At 41.6% G+C, this 22,656-nt stretch overlaps 1 protein-coding gene across 3 annotated transcripts in view; it reads right to left on the bottom strand.

Annotated features, from left to right (window-relative positions):
- The window catches only part of nfic (nuclear factor I/C), a 396,187-nt gene that overhangs the window by 65,682 nt on the left and 307,849 nt on the right, over nt 1-22,656 (bottom strand). For all 3 annotated transcript variants that reach the window (XM_067968254.1, XM_067968253.1, XM_067968255.1), the window contains one exon: nt 12,592-12,766. In XM_067968254.1, the coding sequence (XP_067824355.1) occupies nt 12,592-12,766 (175 nt within the window). The remainder of the gene's footprint in view (nt 1-12,591; nt 12,767-22,656) is intronic.

Below are 22,656 nucleotides of genomic sequence, written 5' to 3'. Positions count from 1 at the left end.
TGATACAATAGCCCCAGAACATAGATGCTGTGTCTGGCCAGTTATCTGAGGTGTGTGTGTGTGTGTGGGGGGCGGGGGGTTTATTTAATTAAAATATAAGTACCTTGAGGGCTTTATCTGTGTATAGTTTTAATTTGCAGCTTTTTTTGAGTTTAAGAGACACATATTTAAATTTTATTTGTTCTGGTCATTTTTGAAAAGTGTTTCTTGGCCACAGAGACTCCATGGATGGTCAATAACAAACCACTATGTAAATGTTAATATTCAGGGAACTTGTGGCCAGTGCAGTTTACAGTGCAGTTAAGCTTAGCAAACATAACTGTTATATTTCTATGTTCTGAGGACAGATAGCAAAGCTTGTAACTAAATCTACAGTATTTCATTGCTTCTGCTCATTTATCCATTTACTATTTTAAGAAATCTAGCAGTTTATAGCCAACGACTTGTTTCTGTCCAATAAACTTGTCTTGCTGACGTGACAGGTCCTAAGGATGTAAATTGGATCTAACTGAGGTTACGATAAGACGTTTCACAGTTTGTTGAATAAATCACTGGCAACATCTTAATCAAAGACTTTTCATTAAAGCTTTCAAGGTTGGCTGGCTTTCTGAGGTAATGACTTGCAACATATTCATAGCATGTATTCTAACCACTACCTTCATCTGGAGAAGGAATTTAGGCTTTCAGTATCAATATAAACTCCCAGGTCAGATGAGCAGACATTTCCCTGACAATGTACCTCTCTCCTCCAAACACCATTCTTTACTTCATCAAAATGACAATTTACACTTCTTGCACTAACTATCCTTGTGACCAATGTAAACCAGAATTCCAGGAATAAATGTTACGTACATTTATTAGTATTTGGTGAGAACTCAAAGGAGAACATCTCAAGACATTTCACTTAGGACTCCTAATAGCTGCAAAAGGAAGAATCTTATCTCATATTGTTTGGCTTTACTTTACCTCAAGTCCTAGAAGTGAATGGGCAGTATCCCAAAACAGAGTACTGCCAAATCACTGCACACAGAAACACTCGCACTCTGCTTTATTACATTAACACAATATTCAGTGGGAGTGAGTAGAGAGCCTGCCATAAAGTATGTGTGCCAAAAATCCTGACTTCTTAACCAAGCCTGCTTGACCACCCTGCCTCTGCCCCACAAAAACATGGTGACTATCACATTCAAAACATTGGTCTGGAATTTCATTGCAGCCGCTCCCATTCCACTGTCGCAACTTCAACGAATGTGTGCCAATAACCCCTCTTGCATGCGTAAACGGGGTTTCCGCAACACTTACAATGGCAGAGCAGGAATGACTCTAAGGAAATTCTTGGCTATTGTCTTCTCTGAGTACTGCAGCCCCACCCGTGGCGACTCTATCCCCTTCTTGCAGAAGAGTGACCTGAACCAGTTCAGCAGCCTGTTGAATAAGACCAGCAGCTTCCCAGATTTGTGTTCCTACCCGTGGATCTGTTTCAGGAGGAATGCTGTTGTTTTGTCACTGCTGTGTATGTACAGTGCTGGTGGGACCAGAGTGTTTGCATGGCCACAGCTAACTTCAGCTCCAATCCTTCAATCTGCCAGTGGAGGCTCAAGAATCATCGAGGAGCTGTCTGCAAACTGGCGTGAGGAGCCCATCTTTCAGACCGTGTTCTGAGAAGTACAAGCCTGAGCACCCATGCTTGCAGGACCCCGAGAAGGAGGTCACTTCTTCACAAAGAACCAAAGGTGAAACAAGGAAAAACTTTTTTTTTAACAGCGAGTGATTATGACTTGGAATGCACTGCCAGGACAGGTGGTGGAGGTAGATTCAATCGTGGTTTTCAAAAGGGAACTGGAAAGTACTTGAAGGGAAAGAAACTGCAGGGCTACTGGAATGAGCCGAATGGCCTCTTTCCGGGCTGTAACCTTTCTATGATTCTTTCTACTTCCGCCGGCCTTTCCTCCTCCACTTTATCCTCATGCCCTTCCACTGTCCATTAAACCAGCACCATGGGCAAACAATCCCAGAAAGAACTTTTTATCCAAAAGGAAGAGATGCTTTTCAGCAGAAAAAAATCTTGGGGAAATAAATATTTTGGGCAGCTCTCCCACTCCAGCTGGAGCTCCTGTGACTAATTGAGCAATTACCCTGCTTTGTTTTCTTTCTACTTTTGTATTAAATATTGTCTCTTTCTAACAAACATATTGGCTGCTGCAGGGAGAAACAGAGAAGTGAGAAGAGCGTACATACTCTTAGGCTATCCCCTCTTTCTCCCCTTACCAGTGTACATACTTATGGACGGCCCCTAGCAGTACACAACGTTTCATATATAAATCATGAGCCAAAATAAATTATTTAAACCAATCACCATCTAGGTAAATATTCCTCTTTTCAAATGATTACCGTGCCCATTTATGAGATTTGTAATGTAAATTATTCAGTGTGCTTAAGTTGAGTCCTTATAAGCAAAAAGTGTTTACCCAGAATAGCAGCCAAATTGTTAACTACTTAAATTTTTAACCACATACTGAGGGCAAACTAAATTTAAACCATTTTTGTTCTGTGTGCTTGAATGCTGTTATTTGAAGACAAGTACCTCAGATGTTCTCACCCGCAGCAATGCTTTGTTTTGAAATGTGTTTGTTATTACTTATTTATAAAACTTACAAGCGAAAAGTTAGTGTAGTTCCGACAACGTGCATATTCATTACCTTTTGACATGTTATTTGTTTTGTCTCGGAAGGTCCCAATGGGATAAAGAAAGGAGGAACTTGCATATATATAGTGCCTTTCACTACTTCAGGACGTCCCAAAGCACTTTACTTTTGAAGTGTAGTCACTGTTGTAATGTAGGGAAATGTGGCGGCTAATTTGAGCACAGCATGGTCCCACAAACAGCAATGAGATAATGACCAGATAATCTGTTTTAGTGATGTTGGTTGAGCAATAAATATTGGCCAGGACACTGGGAGAACTCCCCTGCTCTTCTTCAAATAGTGCCATGGGATCTTTTAAGTCCACCTGAGAAGGCAAACTGGGCATCGGTTTAACGTCTCATCCGAAAGACGGCACTTCCGACAGTGCAGCACTCCCTCAGTACTGCACTGAAGTGTCAGTCTAGATATGTGCTCACATGGGACCTGAAACCACAATCTCCTGACTCAGAGGCGACAGTGCTACCTCTAAACCAAGGCTGACACTTTATTAGATTAGATAACCTGATTAGATTTTGGTGGATTTGTATAGTTTCTACATTCAGCAGTTTATGTGTGGAATTTGAATACTGCAATTTAAAACAGAAAATTAGGGATCTGAATCACTGCAATACAGACAGCAACTACAGAACCCAGTCACATCAATGAAAGTGAGATGACAATCTTAAAGCCAATTTGCTGCATGGAAGCCAATAGGGTAATTTTTCTTCTTCTTAAGCATGCTCAATCTGCAAAGCTATGAATTTAAATGAAAAGTGCCATACTTTTATGTACTTAAAGGGGAAATCTATTTTATCAAACTGTCACAGAATCCTATATATTAAACAGGGGATACCGATACATTTATCACTATCTGTCAGTTCCTTCTTGTTACTGTAAATTGTGCTTTAAAATTGCATGTTAAAAGCTGCCTGGAAGCATTTTGTTCCTGATTGTCTTTGGTCCCCACCACAAAATCGGTTCCCTAGCCATCGACTTCATCAACAACAACAACAACTTGCATTTATATAGCGCCTTTAATGTAGTAAAACGTCCCAAGGCGCTTACCCCCTCCCTGGCCACTGTCTGAACCAGACTGTTCATAACCTCGGTGTCCTATATGACCCTGAGTTTTGTTTCCAACCCCATATCCTCTCCGTCACCAAGACCGCTTACTTCCATCTTCGTAATATCACCCGTCTCTGCCCATTGCCTCAGCCCATCTGCTGCTGAAACCCTCATCCATACTTTTGCTACCTCCAGACTGGAATATTTCAATTCTCTCCTGGCCAGCCTCCCACCTTCCACTCTCTGTAAACTTCAGCTCATCCAAAACCTTGCTGCCTGTACCCTGACTTGAACTATGTCCTATTCATCCATCAATTCTGTGCTTGCCTACATACATGTGCTCCCGGTCCAGCAACGCCCTGAATTAAAAGTGTGTTCAAATCCCTCCATGGCCATGCCCCTCCTTATCTCAGTAACCTCCTCCAGCCCTACAACCCTCCGAAAACTCTGTGTTCCTCCAATTCTGGCCTCTTGTTCAATCTCAATTTCCATTGCCTCATTATTGGCGGCTGTGCCTTCAGCTGCCTAGGTTCTAAGCACTGGAATTCCCTCCCTACACCTCTCTGCCTCTCCACCTCTCTCTCCTCCTTTAAGATGCTCCTTAAAACCTACCTCACCTGTCCTAATATCTCTTTATGTGGCTCGATGTCAAATTTTATCTGCTAACGCTCCTGTGAAGCACCTTGAGACATTTTACTACATTAAAGGCGCTAGATAAATGCAAATTGTTGTTGATGTATTATCATCATGGTTCTGTCCTGTGACATCATTATGTCACATCAGGGCAGTGCTATATAAAACGTCTACTCCGAGACTATAACTAATTAGCAACTGCAAACCATAAAACACGGCAATCAAGCGGCTAAGACAGGCTAAATTGAGGCCTGCTCTGCCTGTTCAGGTGGGCGTAAAAGATCCCATGATACTATTCGAAGAAGGGAGTTCTCTCAGTGTCCTGGCCAATAATTATCCTTCATTCAAACCGCCAAAAATAGATTAATTGGTCATTAACCTCAATGCTGTTTGTGGGACCTTGCTGTATGCAGATTAGCTGCCCTGCTTGCCTACAAAACAGTGGTAAAAGTAACTGACTGGCTGTACAGCATGTCCTGAGAATGTGAACGTTGCTACATAATTGCAAATTCTATTGTTCATTACCAATACCTCTCTTTTTAGGATTAAGGATTAGTTAATAGAACTATTAGACAATAGTTCAGGTGAATTAGATGATAATTCAGTTGAACATAGATCCCCTCTAACCATTCAGGTTTCCCCAGAGATGGAAGGGACTAATCTGGACATGTGTGAGACTAAGATTTTCTAGCACACTCCCCACTAAACCCTGGAAAATGGGCTTTAATTTTTTTTAAGAATTAGACATATATTGCAACAGAGGCCTAACTCCCTTAATTTCAGCAACCAGAAATGACACACTTGAGAAACGATAACTTGAAATACACAGAGTTACCAGTTCCACTAGCCATAGGCAGTTGTTGCTTGCCCCACTACCTGACTTAATGATAGGGAAAATGGCAGGGTGCTGATAAGAGGAATATTTTGTCCCTCTGCACATTACCATTCCTGTGTTTTATCGTAAAAAAAGAGGGCAAATTGAAAGTTTGATTGGCCAAATTAAATATTCAGCAAATTAACATGAAGCTGCCTATTTTGGAAATTGAGATCATCCCTATCTATTACCTTTAACTGATTTTAAGAATGATGTGGAGAATGATTTTAAGAATGCATTATTACATTCTTCTTGAATCATTTTTTATTGATCTCTTGCTTCACAGACATCACAATCCTTTCATGAAGGTCAGTGCTGCCCCTTTAAATTGCTAGCATTTTGCTCTCAGAACTTATCTTAGCATTACCATGATCAGAACAGTCTGTGTACCAGTAAAAAGGGAGAAAAATACTCCCCAAATACACTTAGTGCATGTTTTATAAAATAGCAGATGCTATGGAAGGAGTTGAAGGCTGTAATTCAGTCTTAATGCCCTCATGTTCTCAGAATTGCTCAATTAAATTATATTCTCAGAACTCTGTTCATTATCCATCCATTAATCTACATATACTTTATAATGTGGTCAAGTGAAAAAAAATGATGTTTGCTGTAGGCTAAGTATTTATGCAGTTATGCTGTTAGGGCATAAATTCTTTGTTTTATTATTTATTTTGACAGGCTTTTAATACGGCCATCTTTAGCACTCACAATGAAGTGATGTCCTGGGAGGATTTTTGTGATTATTAGCCATAGTTATTTATGAGTATTGGACTTCACCCAAAAGACTTTGCATGAAACCCCCAAAATCAAGTTACGATGCAACTCAGTGAAATCCAGGCCAAGGTATTTGACGCTGTACTTTTGTGTCAATTTCAGAGTTATGGCGAATGAGAGGGGATTTCACAAGACTTCCTATGATGTGCTTGTGGCCAGCTGAGATTCACACTTGTTACAATAATGTGAATCCGCATTATTCAACACGTTATTCAATTTTATAAGAAAACAATCAAAGCACTAAATCATTCTAATTCTGCGATTATGTCAGTGAAAATTAGAATCACTCAGGTACGCAGTTTAATGACATACTACCCACTTTCTCGATACTCTTAAACTACCAATTTCTATCATCATTTACATCTAGTAACACTTGGTGTGTTCTGTTTATACCACAACTGTATGTTGCATTTGGGGGAATAAAAGAGTTCTTGAATGTAAGTACTCCGCAGCGTCTGTTAAATTTTATGACTTACTTTCCTTTATGTCTCTCTGAGCAATTTTCCTGGTTTTATAATTTCACAATGAAATTACCCCCACCCTGTGATATCTTTTAAGTCAAAAGCCAGCAGCTTTAACATTTAATCCCCATGACTAACTGTTGAGTGATCATGCAACAGGATTCCATAGATGGCAAGACTACACTTAACTGAGCCAAATGTTGAGAAATACTTTTGCTTTTTTTTGTCAACAATGCATCAAATAAAAGCATCGCATTGAATAAATTTAAACTATAGACAGAATTTTACAAAATAGGATGCTTTATTTTAGCAGTTGACGCACAGCCTGTCAGAAAAGTTTCACCATTTTTTTTTGCCCTCAAACAGTATCGGAAAGGGCAGGAACCTCAGTCGTTAATCATATCATTAGATGGGGTGCAATGCTAAATTTTGATCCAGATGCCAATAGATCTCTATTTGTCCCGTTCAGATATATTATAATTTAGGTGGACAAAAGAAGTTGTAAAAGATTGGGTTAGGGCGAGTAACCATTTAATTTTCTCCTCTTTTCTGCAGATAAACATCTGGCACCTCTGCACGGCTGAGATTGGGATCTCAACATGTGGAAAATTATAGATACAAGCCTGTTTCCCAGCAGTCCAATGGACACTGGATGTCAACAACAACTTAAGAGTTACATACTGCCTTTAACATACCAAACTATCCAAGGTGCTTTACAGAGAAACAATAACACAAACAAACACCTAGTCATGGGAATGATGTCAGGAGAAGTGACTGAAGGCTTGGTCAAAAAGATGGGTTTTGAGAAGGTTTTTAAAGGAGGACAGAGAAATACAAATACAGAGGCGTTTAGGAAACCAAAAGTTCTGCCACAGATGGTGTGGTGTAAGGGAGGGGGGAGATGCATGGCTGGAGCAAGCTGCAGAGGTAGGGAGGTGCAAGGTATGGAGGGACTTGAAGATGAGGAAAAGGATTTTAAATTGGATACGTTATGAGCTAAGGAGGCAGTGTTGTTTAGCAAGGACATGGTTGATGGTGAGCAAGACTCAGTGTGTGACAGAAGGCCGCATTTCGGGCAAATTGGAGTTAATGGGGGATAAATATAAACAGCAACAGAACATTAGATGTTGAGACTGGAGGTGACAAAAGCATGCTTAAGCATTTCTGCATTGGCAGAGTTGAAGTAGGGGTTGAGATGGGTAATGTTGTGGAGGTGGAAGGGAGTGGACGTGGTAATGAAGAAGGATGTGGGATATGAAGCTCAGCACAGAGTCGAACACACTGCTGAGGGCGATCACATTTTGTTCAGCCTAAGTGAATGGTGAGGGAAGGGGGCTGCATCAATAGCAAAGAAGTGGAGTTTACATTGGGCACCGAAAACAGTGGCTATCATCTTCCCAAAGTTCAGTCAAAGGAAGTTGTGATTCAAGTCAAGACCAGTCTTGAGAGGACAGAGTTCATCATGAGGTCCAGAGAAGTGGTGGAGAGGTACAGCTGGATGTCATCAGCATATATGTGGAAACTAACCCATGCCTGCAGTTGATGTTGTTGAGGGGCAGCATGCAGATAAGGAAGAGGAGGGTGTCAAGGATGGAACTTTGGGGAGTCTGGAAATGATGGTGCAGCAGAGGTGGCAGCTGGGAGTAACATTAAGGGAAGAAAGGAGGAGAGTGCCAAATGAGAACTGAGGAGATTGCCGGCGTGAACTGAAAGAGAAGTAGAGTGCCAGCATGAACTGCTGACGGGGAGGGGGAGGGGCAGGGAAATGGAAGCACAGGACTAGCATAAACTGAAGCAGGAGGGGGAAGACAATTGCTAGCATGAACTGAGGAGGAAAGGAGAGAGAAGACTGCCAGCATAAAATGGGAAGGAGGGAGACGAGTTCCAGCTGGAATAGGTGGGGGGAGAAAAAAAAGAGTACTGACTTGAGTTGAGGGGTAGAGAAGGAAGAGTGCCAGCATGAACTGGGGGGAAGTCAGGGGGAAAAGGGGGGAAAGTGCTGGTGTGAATAGATAGGAGGGGGAATTGTGTCAGTGTATACTAAGGGGTCAGGAAAAAATAACTTGCATTTATATACACTTTATTACATCTGTCAGAAACATCCCAAACAATGAATTATTTTGAACAGCACTCACTGCTCTTTTGTGGGGAAAGATAGCAACCATTTTGTACACAGCAGGGTTCCACAAACAGTTATCTTCTTTGTTGATTTTGGCTGAGGGAAGGAATATTATCCAAGGCACAAAGAACTCTTTGCTCTTCTTCAAATAGTGCCACAGGAACATTAACATCCACCTGAAACACTGGGACAGGCAGGCAGGGCTTTGGTTTAATGTCTCATCTGAAGGACAATGCAGTACTTTCTCAGTACTAAAATGTCAATCTAGATTTCTGCTCAAGTCCTGGAGTGGGGTATGAATCCACAACTTTGTGACTCAGCGATTAGGATGCTACCACTGAAACAAGCAGAAATTTGAGAAGAGCGGCAGCATAAACTGGATGGAAAAAGGAAAGAAGAGTGGCCTGTGAGCGGGATGGGGTGGGGGGGGAGGAGGGAGAGGGGAGAACAGTGCCTGTGTGTTACTATAATTATTGTACTCGGGCTGGGTAGTGTAGTGGTTACTGGACTTGTAATGCAGTTTAAAAACCCATTTGGGAATTTAAAAAATGCTGGAATTGGTATCAGTAAAAGTGGCCATGAAGTTGTTGGATTGTCATGAAAACCCAACTAGTTCACTAATGCCTTTTAAGGAAGGAAACCTGCCGTCCTTACCCAGGTTGGCCTATCTGTGACTCCGATCCCAGAACAATGTGGTTGACTCAACTGCTCTCTGAAGTGGCCTAGCAAGCTACTCAGTTGTGAAGAAGGTCCACCACCACCTTCTCAGGGCAACTAGGGATGGGCAATAAGTGCTGGCCTTCCCAGCACCGTCCACATCCCAAGAATGGACAAAAAGCATCATATGAATAATCTTAAAATAATTTAATAATCCGATTCAGCAAGAGAGTACAACACACATCACAACAGTTCACAATTTCACTGCAAAAAGTGAAGCAAAATCTGAACTATTTTTACCACAATCTTCTGTTATACAAGTTGGGGATTCTAGGAGTAGGGGGCACAGTCTAAAAATTAGAGCCAGACCTTTCAGGAGTGAGATTAGAAAACATTTCTACACACAAAGGGTGGTAGAACTCTCTTCCGCAAACGGCAATTGACGCTAGCTCAATTGCTAAATTTAAATCTGAGATAGCTTTTTGGCAACCAAAGGTATTAAGGGATATGGGCCAAAGGCAGGTATATGGAGCTAGATCACAGATCAGCCATGATCTTATCAAATGGTGGAGCAGGCACGAGGGGCTGAATGGCCTACTCCTGTTCCTATGTTCCTAAGTGTTGGAACGTTGAGTGATATGATTGCTGTTTTTAGGATTCTAAAGGGACTAGATAATCGACCAGGACACGTTGTAGAGCCAGAGAGCACGGACTATGCTTGAAGGGGGGTAAATTCAAAACTAAATTACGGAAACATTGGCTCCGATGTTAACCCCCTCCACAATGGGCAGGGGAGGGTCAGGGAGTTAAAAATTTTAAAATGAGGAATGCATCCCCAACCCGCCTTGGAGATGTGGGACACTTCATTAACATTTAAATCAGGCTCCCTTAGAGCAATTGGGAGCCTGACTCAAATTTAACAGTTGCTGGCTGGGTTTCCCCAGGTTCGGGAAACCTGGCGCTCAAAGGAAGGCAGGAGCTGCCGGCTCAAGAAGGTAGGTGCCTTTTACAGCAATGCTTGTGGGCCTGGAGCAGGAGGAGTGCTCCCCCCGGCCCCTCAAGGAAGCCCAGCCTATCCTCCTGTCCCCGCTGATCACCTCCTATCTCGCCAGCCCCCCAGTGATGGCCGGCCTCCCAAGCCCCCCGGCTGCCGGACAAGAAATGGAAGGAAAAAATTATAATGAGGTCCTGCCGTTAAATTCGTCAGGACCTCCAAATCCCTGGCCTTGCCAGGTTTTCCCCGTGCTAGCACGCTCCCTCGCACCCTCCCTGCCTCCCCGTAAATATTGGGGCCATTATTTCAGTAAGCAAGTGGCAAATCATATGGTACAGGCTCCTGAGGGAAGCAGATAATATTGATTCATTCAAATGCAAATTAAATAGATTTCTTTCAGAAAATAATATTTTGGGGTATAGTATATGAGTGATTTGAGACGTGAAGTATGGTAAATGTAGCATATTTGGGAGAACAGGTGACTTTGGACCTATGGTTCTCAAAGCTTTCCATCACTAGGGTTTTCCTCAACTCATGTCAGGGTAGGTCTGTTGTAAACTAATTGATGGAGATTGATTGCTATGATTAGTTAATAACTTCATTATTGTTGTATCATGCGACTACCAGGATGGTAGAAGGCGAACTAGATGGACCGTGGTCTTATTTCATCTAGCAATTCCTGTTCCTATGTTGAGTAAACGGGCAGCTTAAGTAATGACAAGCTTATTTGTTCCTTATTGTATTTTCAGTGTGACTACATGTCATAGAACTATTTTCAGAGGTACCTTGAGTTGTCAGCTTTTTGAGGGATGTGTCATCTTTTTTGAAGCTGTTGGTCAGCTTTTGCTAATTTTCCAGGTTGCTATTGTTATGGATGCCTAATACTCTGCACCACTGTAATGCCCTGTGGTGCTTTTTCAGTGTGGTCAAAGCAAAATGACCATGTGTGCATGGGAAATAGTCTGATCACAGCCAGAGAGGATATGATGTGAAATGATAGCAAGAGCAAGGCAATCAAAATCACATCACAACGCATCTCTAGGATGGATTGTAGGTTGGTAAAACATATATTATAGCAGCTTCAGCTTGGTTGGAACCAGATAGGAACATAGGAACAGGAGTAGCCCAATCAGCTCCTCAAGCCTGTTCCACCATTCAATTACATCACCGCTGATCTGTATCTTAACTCCAACAACTCGCCTTGGTTCCATAACCCTTAATAACCTTGCTTAACAAAAATCTATCAATCTCAGTTTTGAAATTTTCAATTGACCTACCTCAACAGCTTTTTGGGAGAAGAGAATTCCAGATTTCCACTACCCTTTGTGTGAGGACCTGCTTCCTGACATCACTTCTGAGTGGCCTAGCTCTAATTTTAAGGTGATGCCCCTTTGTTCCTGACTCCCCCACCAGAGGAAAGAGTTTCTCTCTATCTACCCTATCAAATCCTTTGATCATCTTAAACAACTCAATTAGATCACCCCTTAATCTTCTATACTCAAGGGAATACAAGCCAGGCTTAGCAACTCAGAGAAACTGGGCTGGTGAATGACCTGGATCTGGATCCAAATTCAAACTTCATGTTTCAGATTCTCCTGATAGAATCAAATCTATTCTTTAGGCAGCTGATATGGGAAAATAAATGTTGAAATACAGAATCTGGCTTTACAGTTATCCAAAAACACCTAATGCCAACTGATTGACTAAAAAAAAATCACTGATTGGCAATAGTGGAGACTTAGTAGATCAGTGGAGATACAATGGAGCTTCCTCAACAGTAATATGCCTGAGTCGAGTAACCAGAACATCTGGCTACTGAGCTCAGAAACAGTATAATAACTGGAAAAGAAAATACTTAAACTGTGACAATGATTCTTAATTCTTACAGCAAGTAATGTATTCAAGTTTTTAAAAGACTTTTTGCGAGGTAAAGTGCTACAGGACTCATTCTGTGACACAGCTGAGAAATGATTGGTTCCATATGCACTTTTCATACAAGAATTATGGATACATTTTCACTCTACGAACCTAATCGTAATATATCTGATAAATCTGGAAGCAGAATATAAATGTATGTGCGTCAGGAAAGTGAAAAAATGCAGCTAAGTCTCATGATTTCACAGATATACTGATGTGCCCTGAAGATTAAGTCTACCACAGTGATGTGGTTAAGCTGAACAAAAAAGCCTGATTACAAATCGCCACCTCGCCATTTTGATGCTCTACAATTCTAGGACAGTGCTGTGCTTTTTATAAAAGGCATTTTTCTAGTTTCTGTAGAAAATCCCAAATCTTTTCAGTCTGTATTTAAGAAAACAGAAAATGCTTACTGGGTGATGTTGGTGACGTTGCTCCACCCTCTGTGGTTGTTGTGGTTGTTTTGGTGTCTGGTGGCATTGCCAATGTTACTGATCTGGCCATGGATGGGGGAGGTGGCGGCGCCAGCATCTGTGTAGAAATGTAGTGGCTCGGGACTTTGCTTACCACTTGACCACTGCCATTCAGCTGCAAAGAAAACACCAGACTTAATGATTATAATCAAAGAGATTCATGAAATTCACTGCAGAATTCTAACCATAGCAGACTGTACATTACTGTGAGTCGAGCTGGATTTGTAAGACTGCTGTTTACAGCGGGGAATCAAACCTAATTTGGATCACTCTTAAGTTGAATAACTATGATGCAGTTCAATAGTTCTCCCTGTTATGCAGCAGGAGACCACTGTTTACTTGAGTAAGAACATGATTTGGATCAGTCACTGACATATAATAATGAGCACAGTGCAACTGCACCAGCAGTCAAGGGTGTCCATGTGGGTGCAGTGTGGGCTTCCTAAATCAAACCTACCTTAAACTAGGGCTGTCAATCGGGGAGAAATCCAAATCAAAAGCCATCTTAGAGTAAAAATAATTCGATGTGGAGCATTAAAAAGCCAAATGTATTCGAGCGGTGTTGCAGTCAACCCAATCTGAATCCAGAACAAACTGATCTAAACTCATTTGGGATGCAGCATTCAACTTGACTTACACGACACAAATATGGAATCATTGTTTCTTTTTTTAATTTGTTCTCGGGCTGTATTTTTTGCATATCTCTAGGGGCCATAAATTTATAGCATTTTTTTTCACAACTGGCAGGTTAGCAGGTTATTTCAGAGGACATTAAGAATCAACCCCATAATGTGGGGCTGGTGTCACATGTAGGCCAGACCAGGTAGGAATGCCTGGTTCCCTTCTCTGAAGCAGATCAGTGAACCAGTTGGGTTTTTACAACAATCATGGTATTCATGGTCATGACAGGTTTGTTGAATTCAATTTCACAATTGCCATGGTGGAATGTGAACTCTGACCTCTGGGTTGCGGGTCCAATATCATAACCACTAACATTACCACGCCCATCAACCAATCCACATATGAGAAAATTTGTGAAACGATTCCAGTACATATCAGCCAACTCCACTTTTCATTTATAAATAGGATTTGTTTGTATTTTTGGAACACAGAAGGGACTGATTTTTGCTCAGTTACTGTCCACTGATATTTGATAAAAGATTGACTCTTTCATTGACGCAAAAACTTGGAACAAAAGCAGTAAAGAAACAGCTGCAGAAAATACTATCACCCAATATTAAAGGTCTTCATCAAGGGAACAGAGAAGTGACAAATATGTTGCAATAACATTTTTGGTGGCATAGGGCTGTACCATAACGTTGAGTGTTTGATAAACAAAAAAAATTTGTTAAAGGTTTTTTTGATGAAATGTATTCTTCTTGAACAGATATGAAAACTGTTAGCGATCCAGATGGAGTGTTTTTGGGCTGTCACTATAGATCCTGAGGCTGGCTATTGAGGGGAAATAAACTGATACCATTCACAATTAGAAAAACTATTCTTCAAAGATAAAACCACTGGAGTAGAGTTGCGAGTTTAATTAATCTGCCTGATTATGTATTATCGGTTGGATGGGAAGTGTCGGAAGTTTCCTTCAAAGAAATGCAAGCATGATAAAGACATGATCTACATTCAACCATTTATGATGTGGGAAGAGAAATTTTAGCAGTGGTTGGTCCTTTATCTTAAGTAACTCAGTATTTTACATGAAGGTTTTGTTTGTACTTTTTGGTTCACTGTAACACTGGTCCAATTTATTGATTACCAACCTAATAATCTACATGTGAATAAAATCAGGTATGACTGTAGTTACAATAAATAAAGACATTGATTCTTGCCACCTCACATCCACTGCTCTTTTGATATGGGACTATTCTGCACCCCCCACTTTCCTCTGTTCTATCAGAGGAGCCTTCATGCCCCTGCACTCTGGAATTCTCTTAACTCTGCCTTGCTACATCTCTCCTTACCACCAAAACCTCCTGAAAATCTATCTCTTCAATTATGCCTTTGGTCACCTCCCAACTCTTCTCCCAATTTCTGCTTGGTGTTAAATCACAGAATCATAGAATCAATTCCTCCCTCCTTTGTGAAGTGCCTCAGGATGTTTCTCTACGTTAAAGGTGTTATATAAGTGCAAACTGTTGTTGTATTGAGACACTGAATACAAAATCTTTCACAGTATGACAGTTTATAAGAGTGAACTGTGTCAATCTCCCCTCACATGGGGGAGGGAATAATTTACTATTGAGTATTTAGCTCATTCTAATATAAGATATAACAAGCAAATATAACAAATGTGCTTTATATTTATTTGAGGGTAATTTTAACCATAGAGAATGATTTAAGCTTGTTACTGACTTTATTTGGAATGACTTTCACCTCTCTACAGAGATGTTTACCCATTCGTCACATGAATTATATATTTACACAATTTATCATGAAGGTTTTTTCAATTTACACATCTAAGAAACCATAAGGATGTCAATATTTTTATCCTAGAAATTGTTGTTGGTGTAAAGCCCTAGTCTGGTAGCAATTGCGTGATATTGGTCAGAAATGTGGAGATTCTGGAGGCTGTGTGCTTCCCCCCGCTGTGCCCCATCATAAGGTTGCTGCAGGCTTTTTCAGTGGATGGTTTAGCTTACAGACTTAAGTGTTAAGCTTATTCTTCACGCAAATTGGGAGATTATACTTTGATGAACAGGAAGCCTGCAAAATTGCAGTATTCACACATCGCATGTGCAATATGCCAATGTCGCCCACACAAAATGGGAATTAGAGCTCAGGCAAGTTCTCACATGTTGGGAATCAGAGGTTAACTGCAGCACTGTCCATCAGTTTTTGGAGTCAAAAAGTTCACACCTGTCAGAAAGTTCACATGGACACCGCTTTCGGTGTTTCCCATCACTTGATTTAGTGGAGGATGATGAGCAAGAGCAGAGAAGAATTGTCTAATGGCATCACCAGAGGCCCAGATAAAGCTATCTCACTGTGACTAAGAAGCACTTGTTCTGGGGGCTCAGGTTCAGAAGGGAGGCAGTTAGAGAGCTATGCTATCTGTTTCAAGCATACCTGCAGACAATCTGGAACTTAGGAATGGCACTATTAGTAGCCACCATGGTGACCCTGGCCCTTAATTTTTATGCCTCTGGCTCCTTCCAGCCTAATTCAGAGGACATCACAGCCAATATGCTGTCCATTTTTACATCAAACTGATACTTTACTCAATAGGACCAACACCTCATTTCTTTTCCCAACGAACAACAACAGGGCTACCATTTTCATTGGGCTGCTGCAATTCTGAAAGCAAAGGGGATGATTGCTGGCATGTGTGTGACTATGGGCACAATGCAATGTCTTACGTAAATAGGGCTTCTGGGTGGCACAATGAGCTAGATACTGGTCTGTCTCCTCTGGGTTCTAGATTCAAATCCAACAATACTGTTGGATGAAAGTCTTCTCTCTCTCCTCCATAGAGTCAACTACGTGAGTTGAATTTGGGCAGTCTCAATCTGATTCCCAGTGGGCATGGACCTACAGCACCAACCTGTCCCTTATTGGCAATTTCACTCAAATTGGCTGGTGTGGGAAATAAGAAAAGTGACACATTGGCGCAGTAGGTCGGGGTTGAGATACGTTGCTGGGGAAGGGTAGAGTGAGCTGTACTCTGTATATGGTTGTGCTATACGATACTTGACCAGGTATGCTTGATGCTGACACTGGTCCTGAGAGTGGTTGCCTGAAATAGGAAGTATTCCATTCTCGAGCACTAAAATCCCTCACTTAGACGAAGGCAAAAGAGCATTTCTATTGCATCGTTGTGCAGCTGACCAGTGACCAACAACACCATATCATGCAGGTCAATGCCTGCTTCCCAGACAGCAGCCATGATATTTACAATTTAAGACAATCATCTGTGTTAGGCTTATTTGAAGGTGAAGGTGGACTTGAAAGACGGTTCTTCAGAGATCAAAGCTACCCTCTTGCCTAATGATACCCTTTCAGCAGCCATTGACAGAATGCAGACAATACAAAGTCCATACTTCGCCAGGGTCGTTACTGAGCATACTACTGCCATCTTGAAGTAATACTTCAGATATCTATACAGATCAGGAAGTACAATCTCCCCCCACCCCAGAGTCTCTATGATTATCATTACCAGCTGCATACTTCACAACTTTGATATACAAAGAGTCCTAAGTATGGAGGAGGAACACATGAATCCAGAATCCAGATTTACACCTGCTGCCAGGCACTTCTTCAGCACGTCCACTGATCTGCAGGGGAGCAACATTGTAGTCCTACTAGAAAGTTACTACATACACATCTTGTTGACGTTCTTCATTCATTGGCACTCAGCAATCTGCTTGATATGGAATGGGAACAGTGAGCACATCACTGTAACTGCTGCTACTTCCCTGTAGATTTGCAACATTTTTATTTATATTGTTTAACTTTTCCACTTCTAATGAATTACACATAGTTTATATTTCTATCTCATTGAGAAAAAAAAAATCGATAATATTTTCCAATCTTTGAGTCTGTGGTTATCATGAGGACTGAGGGAGCAGCAGGAAAGTAGTTACTGTTCCCACAACTGAATAAATTAGCAAATTAGAGACTACAGAATAACAGACAGAGCTCAAATATTTACTCAACAGCATATTCTACAGTTGTGGTTTAAGTTGCAGAAACAGCCCTTGCCTATTGAATATGCTGTTGTGTAATATAATGATAATGGCCTGGATTTAACTGCCAGCGGGTTTCTGGTGGGAAATTGCGCTGACGAGTTAATTTCCAAACTGCCCGTGGCAAAATGTGGCCTGGCCGATTTTGACGGCCGGGCCTCAATTGAAGCCTGCTGGTTGACTTCCCGTCCGGAACGAGCTAGAAGTAGGTGGGAAGTGGCAAAAAATCATCTGGCCCGGAGGCTGCACTCCTGCTCCTCCTGGCCCCGCAAAGGTAAGGAAAACGCTTTATCTTTATTGGCCTCGGCTAATCCTCTTCTGCCTCGAGTTGGCCCAACGGGAAAGCCGTAGGCTGGAGTTAAAATTACAGTCGGGTCCCAATGATGTCATCGGGATCTGACATGCATATATAAAGAAGGACCCCGCCAGCTTTGGGTGGGTGTGTTTACTGCCTGCTGAGGAGGGCAGGTTAAAATCGCAGACAGTGGGATCCTGATGGTTCTAGGGCAGGGAAGTAACTCGGGGCATTTTAACTGCTGACTCGCCTGGTTTCTACCAGGCGGGACGGTTACAAATGACCTCAACAAATGAGGATTTCTGTAATTGGCCTTTTCAAGGTTGTCAATAACTGTTTCTCATACTGTTTTGCTGCCATTATAAACAAATCCACAGCTACATAACTGTGCAAAGCTGTTTATATTCATTAGCCAGGAGTTCTGTAGACATCTCTATGTAAATACTAGTTAAATATACCATTGCAAAACTATTGTAAAATATTCTTCTTACATTAATAAGTTATAAATTCCCACATCGTAATGTTAAATATTCCTTATGACACAAGGGGGTGAAATTTCCTCAATCTCCCACCACAACTTCTGTGGAAGACTGACGGAAACCCGGGAAAAATGGTATAAATGGCCAGGTCTACTGGGGACATGGAGGAAATAAAACCCCTTTCCTACTATAAACTGGATGCCAGATAGGGCCTGGGGAACTGGAGTTTTTGGAGGCAATAATTGTGGTTTGTTCAATAATAACCGCACATGTTCATTATGCTAATGATCTTCATGAGGTTCAAAGCTGCGTCATGAAACACAGCATGCACTGTTACTATAACAACAATATGCAGAACAGACATATGCTCATTTGTGCCATCTTTATTTTTTAACGGAAAGTCCACAAGCTGAAGTGGAGGAAGGTGGTAGAGCAGGACTGGCACGCTCACTTCAGCATTCTGGAGCACCCGTGTCAGATGAAGCAGGCCCTTGCTCAGACACAGATACTTCAGACGGTATTAGTGAGTTTGATGAGACAACATAGGGTGTGTCATTGATCACAATTAAGGAAAGGGTAGAGGTGGTGGCTGAAGACAGCCAGGCCATTATGCAGGCTGACCTATTTACCTACTCAGAAGTAATAGCAATGATGTCACATACCCTTAGCATTGTTCATCTTTTTTCTTGTCTTTACTGTACAACATTAACATACAATCATCAAAGTTTCAGCACAAAGGACACCATTTGTCTCACTGCGCCTGTGGCAGCTCAACTCAGGATTCTCTAATTCTAGTTTCCTTCTTTTCCCTTTACCCCTCAAACATCTTACTTTTTCAATTGTTTATCTAATTCCCTCTTAAATGCCATGATTGCCTCAGCGTTAACATCCGGTTTGCCCAAAGATTATTAGAATGTATTCTATATTCTAATAACCTTTTGTGCAAAATCAATTTTTCTGACCTCCCCCTTTATCCTTCTGGTACTAATCTTGAGTTTATGTCCCCTTGTTTGAAATAATTTTTCACCATTTCCTTCCTCAAAGCCTTTCAAACTTTGGAACAATTCTATTTGATCTTCCTTAACCTTCCCTGCTCCTGTGAATATGGTCCTAGTTTAAGTTTTTCATTATAACTGTATTCTTTCATCGATGGTATCATGGTAGAGAAACTACATTGCACCTTTTCTATGGCTCCATTACCCTTTCCGTAATGAGATGCCCATATCCGCACACAATACTTCAACATGTATTACAAATAAATTAACCAATGCTGCAGCTATAGGATATGCCAAAAGAATTCAACTTGTGAAGCTGAATTAATTTCTCGTTAGCAAGCAGTTCCGAGGCTAAATTCTATTATATATGTCACAGCAATATGTAGCATTTGCTCTGCATTTTCCATAGCAAATGAGTTTAGCCTTGGTGCAAATTTTTGGCCCAATTCTACGTGATAATTTTGCAAGAGCTTTTAATGTTAACGTAATGCTTGAGATCATTGCCGCTAATATTTTATTCTATTTCAGGTAGTGGAACCATTATCACCACCATATCTCAAAATGCTCTATCTGCCGAGGAGTACTGTGGCAAAAAATCACAAAATAACCATTTTTAAAAACATATTTAAAACCAATTTCATGCATCTGACTCAATGTCCAAAATGGCCGCTTGATTTCATATGTTAATATCCAGTACACAGGTGTGACTGTGCATCAGAGCAGCCTCATGTGGCATTGCATTGTCAAATAAATTAGATAAGACACTAATGATGAGGCAATGATACACTAGCAAAAACGTATTGCAGCCCCTGTAAGTTAGTTTATTAAAAATATATATTTCATTAACATCTGCAAGCAGAACTTAAATCCATCAAATCAAACATTTGTTAATGATGCAAACGTAGGTCTTTTCGGGACATCTCATTTCACACTGGACAAGCAGACACACAGTTATTTATAAGCCATTTATAACTGGGGGTGGGAGTCGTGCGGGTGGAGGCCGAGGCAGACAGCAAACAACAACAACAACTTGCGTTTATATAGCGTCTTTAATGTAGTAAAACATCCCAAGGCGCTTCACGGGAGCGATATCAAACAAAATTTGACACCAAGCCACATAAGGAGATATTAGGATAGAAGAGCTAGGTTTAAGGAGCGTCTTAAAGGAGGAGAGAGAGGTAGAGAGGCAGAGGTTTAAAGAGGGAATTCTAGAGCTTAGGGCATGGGTAGCTGAAGGCACGGCCGCCAATGGTGGAGGGATTAAAATTGGGGATGCACAACAGGCCAGAATTGGAGGAGCGCAGAGATCTCGGAGGGTTGTGGGGCTGAAGGAGGTTACAGAGATAGGGAGGGGCGAGGCCATGGAGGGATTTGAAAACAAGGATGAAAATTTTAAAATCGAGGCGTTGCTGGACCAGGAACCAATGTAGGTCAGCGAGCAGAGAGCTAACGGGTGAACGGGACTTGGTGTGAGTTAGAAGAGTTTTGGATGAGCTCAAGTTTATGGAGGGTGGAAGGTGGGAGGCAGTCAGGAGAGCATTGGAATAGTCAAGTCTAGAGGTAACAAAGGCATGGATGAGAGTTTCAGCAACAGATGAGCTGAGGCAGGGATGGAAATGGGCGCTGTTACGGAGGTGGAAGTAGGCAGTCTTGGTGTTGGAGCGGATATGGGGTTGGAAGCTCATCTCAGGGTCAAATAGAACTCCAAGGTTGCAAATGGTCTGGTTCAGCCTCAGGCGGTGGCCAGGGAGAGGGATGGAGTCGAAGGCTAGGGAACACAGTTTACGGTGGGGACCGAAGACAATGGCTTTGGTCTTCCCAATATATAGTTGGAGGTAATTTCAGCTCAGATGTCCGACAAGCAGCGTGACAAATCAGAGGCAGTGGACCTCGGACCTCCACAGTGTGAGGCCCGGGAGTCAGTCTCCCACCCGAAATCGGCTTCTGCCCCGGCTCCTCTTGCTGCCAGGTCAGCCTGGCGGGGAAGCCACAATGGTTTCCGTGTGCTGGACTCCGGTTAAAATGGCAGTCGGGCCTTGGTGACTTCGTCGGAGCCTAATCTGCATATTCAAAGAAGAACCTCGCCGGCTTCCGGCAGGCATCCCTCTTGCCTGCTCAGAAAAGCAGGTTAAGATCGCAACCCAATAGGAATGTGGCTGCATTAGTGTGGGTAAATCCCATGGGCCATTTTAACTGCCTGCCCCTCTGGCAGAAAGCAGGTGGGCAGGGTTAAATTTGGCACTTCAATGTCACTTGATCCAATTGACTCTTATGAGTGTTTACCTTCTGATGTCTCTGCGGCTCTCACAGTAGGGTCTGTAACAAAGTCAGTAGAGCTTGGCAGCTACCGGAGGATGATCAGCAGAAGCAGTAAATGTAATTTCTCTGATGGGTTAGTAATAATGCCACAGCCATTACTAGTGCCACCACACAATAATACACAGCACAGGTACTAGGAATGTAATCGTTAGCTGCAGTAGAAGTGAAAACGGAGACTGGAGTTAATCAACATGTATAATTACTTATTGTGCGGTACACTTCCAGAACAACTTTAAAAGCTAAGCTATGAAAAAGTTGATTAGTGCACACTGTTGCTGTATAATGAGTGGTCTTTCACTTGTGTGGAAGACTGTTCGTATTGCCACTAACGTCACATATTGTATTTTAAACTGTGTTATTCATGAGATTCAGTGATTGGCTTTTTGAATATAAAATTATAACTGACTAGACATAATTGACATTGAGGGCAAGTACACTTTAAGAATAAATTCGAAATTCTTAACTTTCAGCAGATAAAAAAAAGGTAAAATATTCCCCTACAGAATTATAAAATCATGAAAAAATTCCACTTGAAACCATCTACAAGATAAGATAACTGAGTATAATCCACTCTGTAGACTGATCTGTCTCCTGCGGACTAAAGCTGACTCAGCAATGCAGTGAAGCCTCAGTAAGTACAAAGAGACTCAAGGCAAAGGAACAGAAACTGATGCTGTCCAGAATTCTCACAATGATTACTTGAGGTATATAAACTTTACTGAGCTACACTATAGAAGAGGTGTGTGATAAAATGCCTCCAACAAAATAGCTCTAACTATAAAAACTGAGTCTGAAATGTTCATTATCTCTTTGATCTTAACTTCTAAGATTCCCACCTTTTGATTCTGATGCTCAGATGCAGCATACTACGGCACTGAATGTTTCCAGAGCTTTGTGTGTTTTCTATATAAAGACTTCTCCCTACAGCCACTGCTCAGATATCATGACTGAACACATTTTCATGCAACATCAAAGATGCAGACACATCTTTTGAACAAAGGCTGCTGGGAGACTGGAGATTTCTGAACAGTGAGCACAGCGGGAGAACGATTCAACGAGCACAAAAATACAGAGCTGGTTTCATTAAAGAGTTGCCAATCCCTGTCAGAGAACAGAAAGAGAATGTACAGCAGGAATGGCAGTGCTGAATAATAGCTTGTTTCATATCTCTGTATTTAATGACAGTATTGAGTACCCTTAAATTAGTCTCAGGGTAGTCCAACAGA

This window comes from Heptranchias perlo, chromosome 29 (genome assembly GCF_035084215.1).
Source record: "Heptranchias perlo isolate sHepPer1 chromosome 29, sHepPer1.hap1, whole genome shotgun sequence".
NCBI classification, from domain to species: domain Eukaryota; kingdom Metazoa; phylum Chordata; class Chondrichthyes; order Hexanchiformes; family Hexanchidae; genus Heptranchias; species Heptranchias perlo.
Note: the sequence above shows the minus strand (reverse complement) of the source record. Positions and strands in the feature narration are given on the sequence as shown.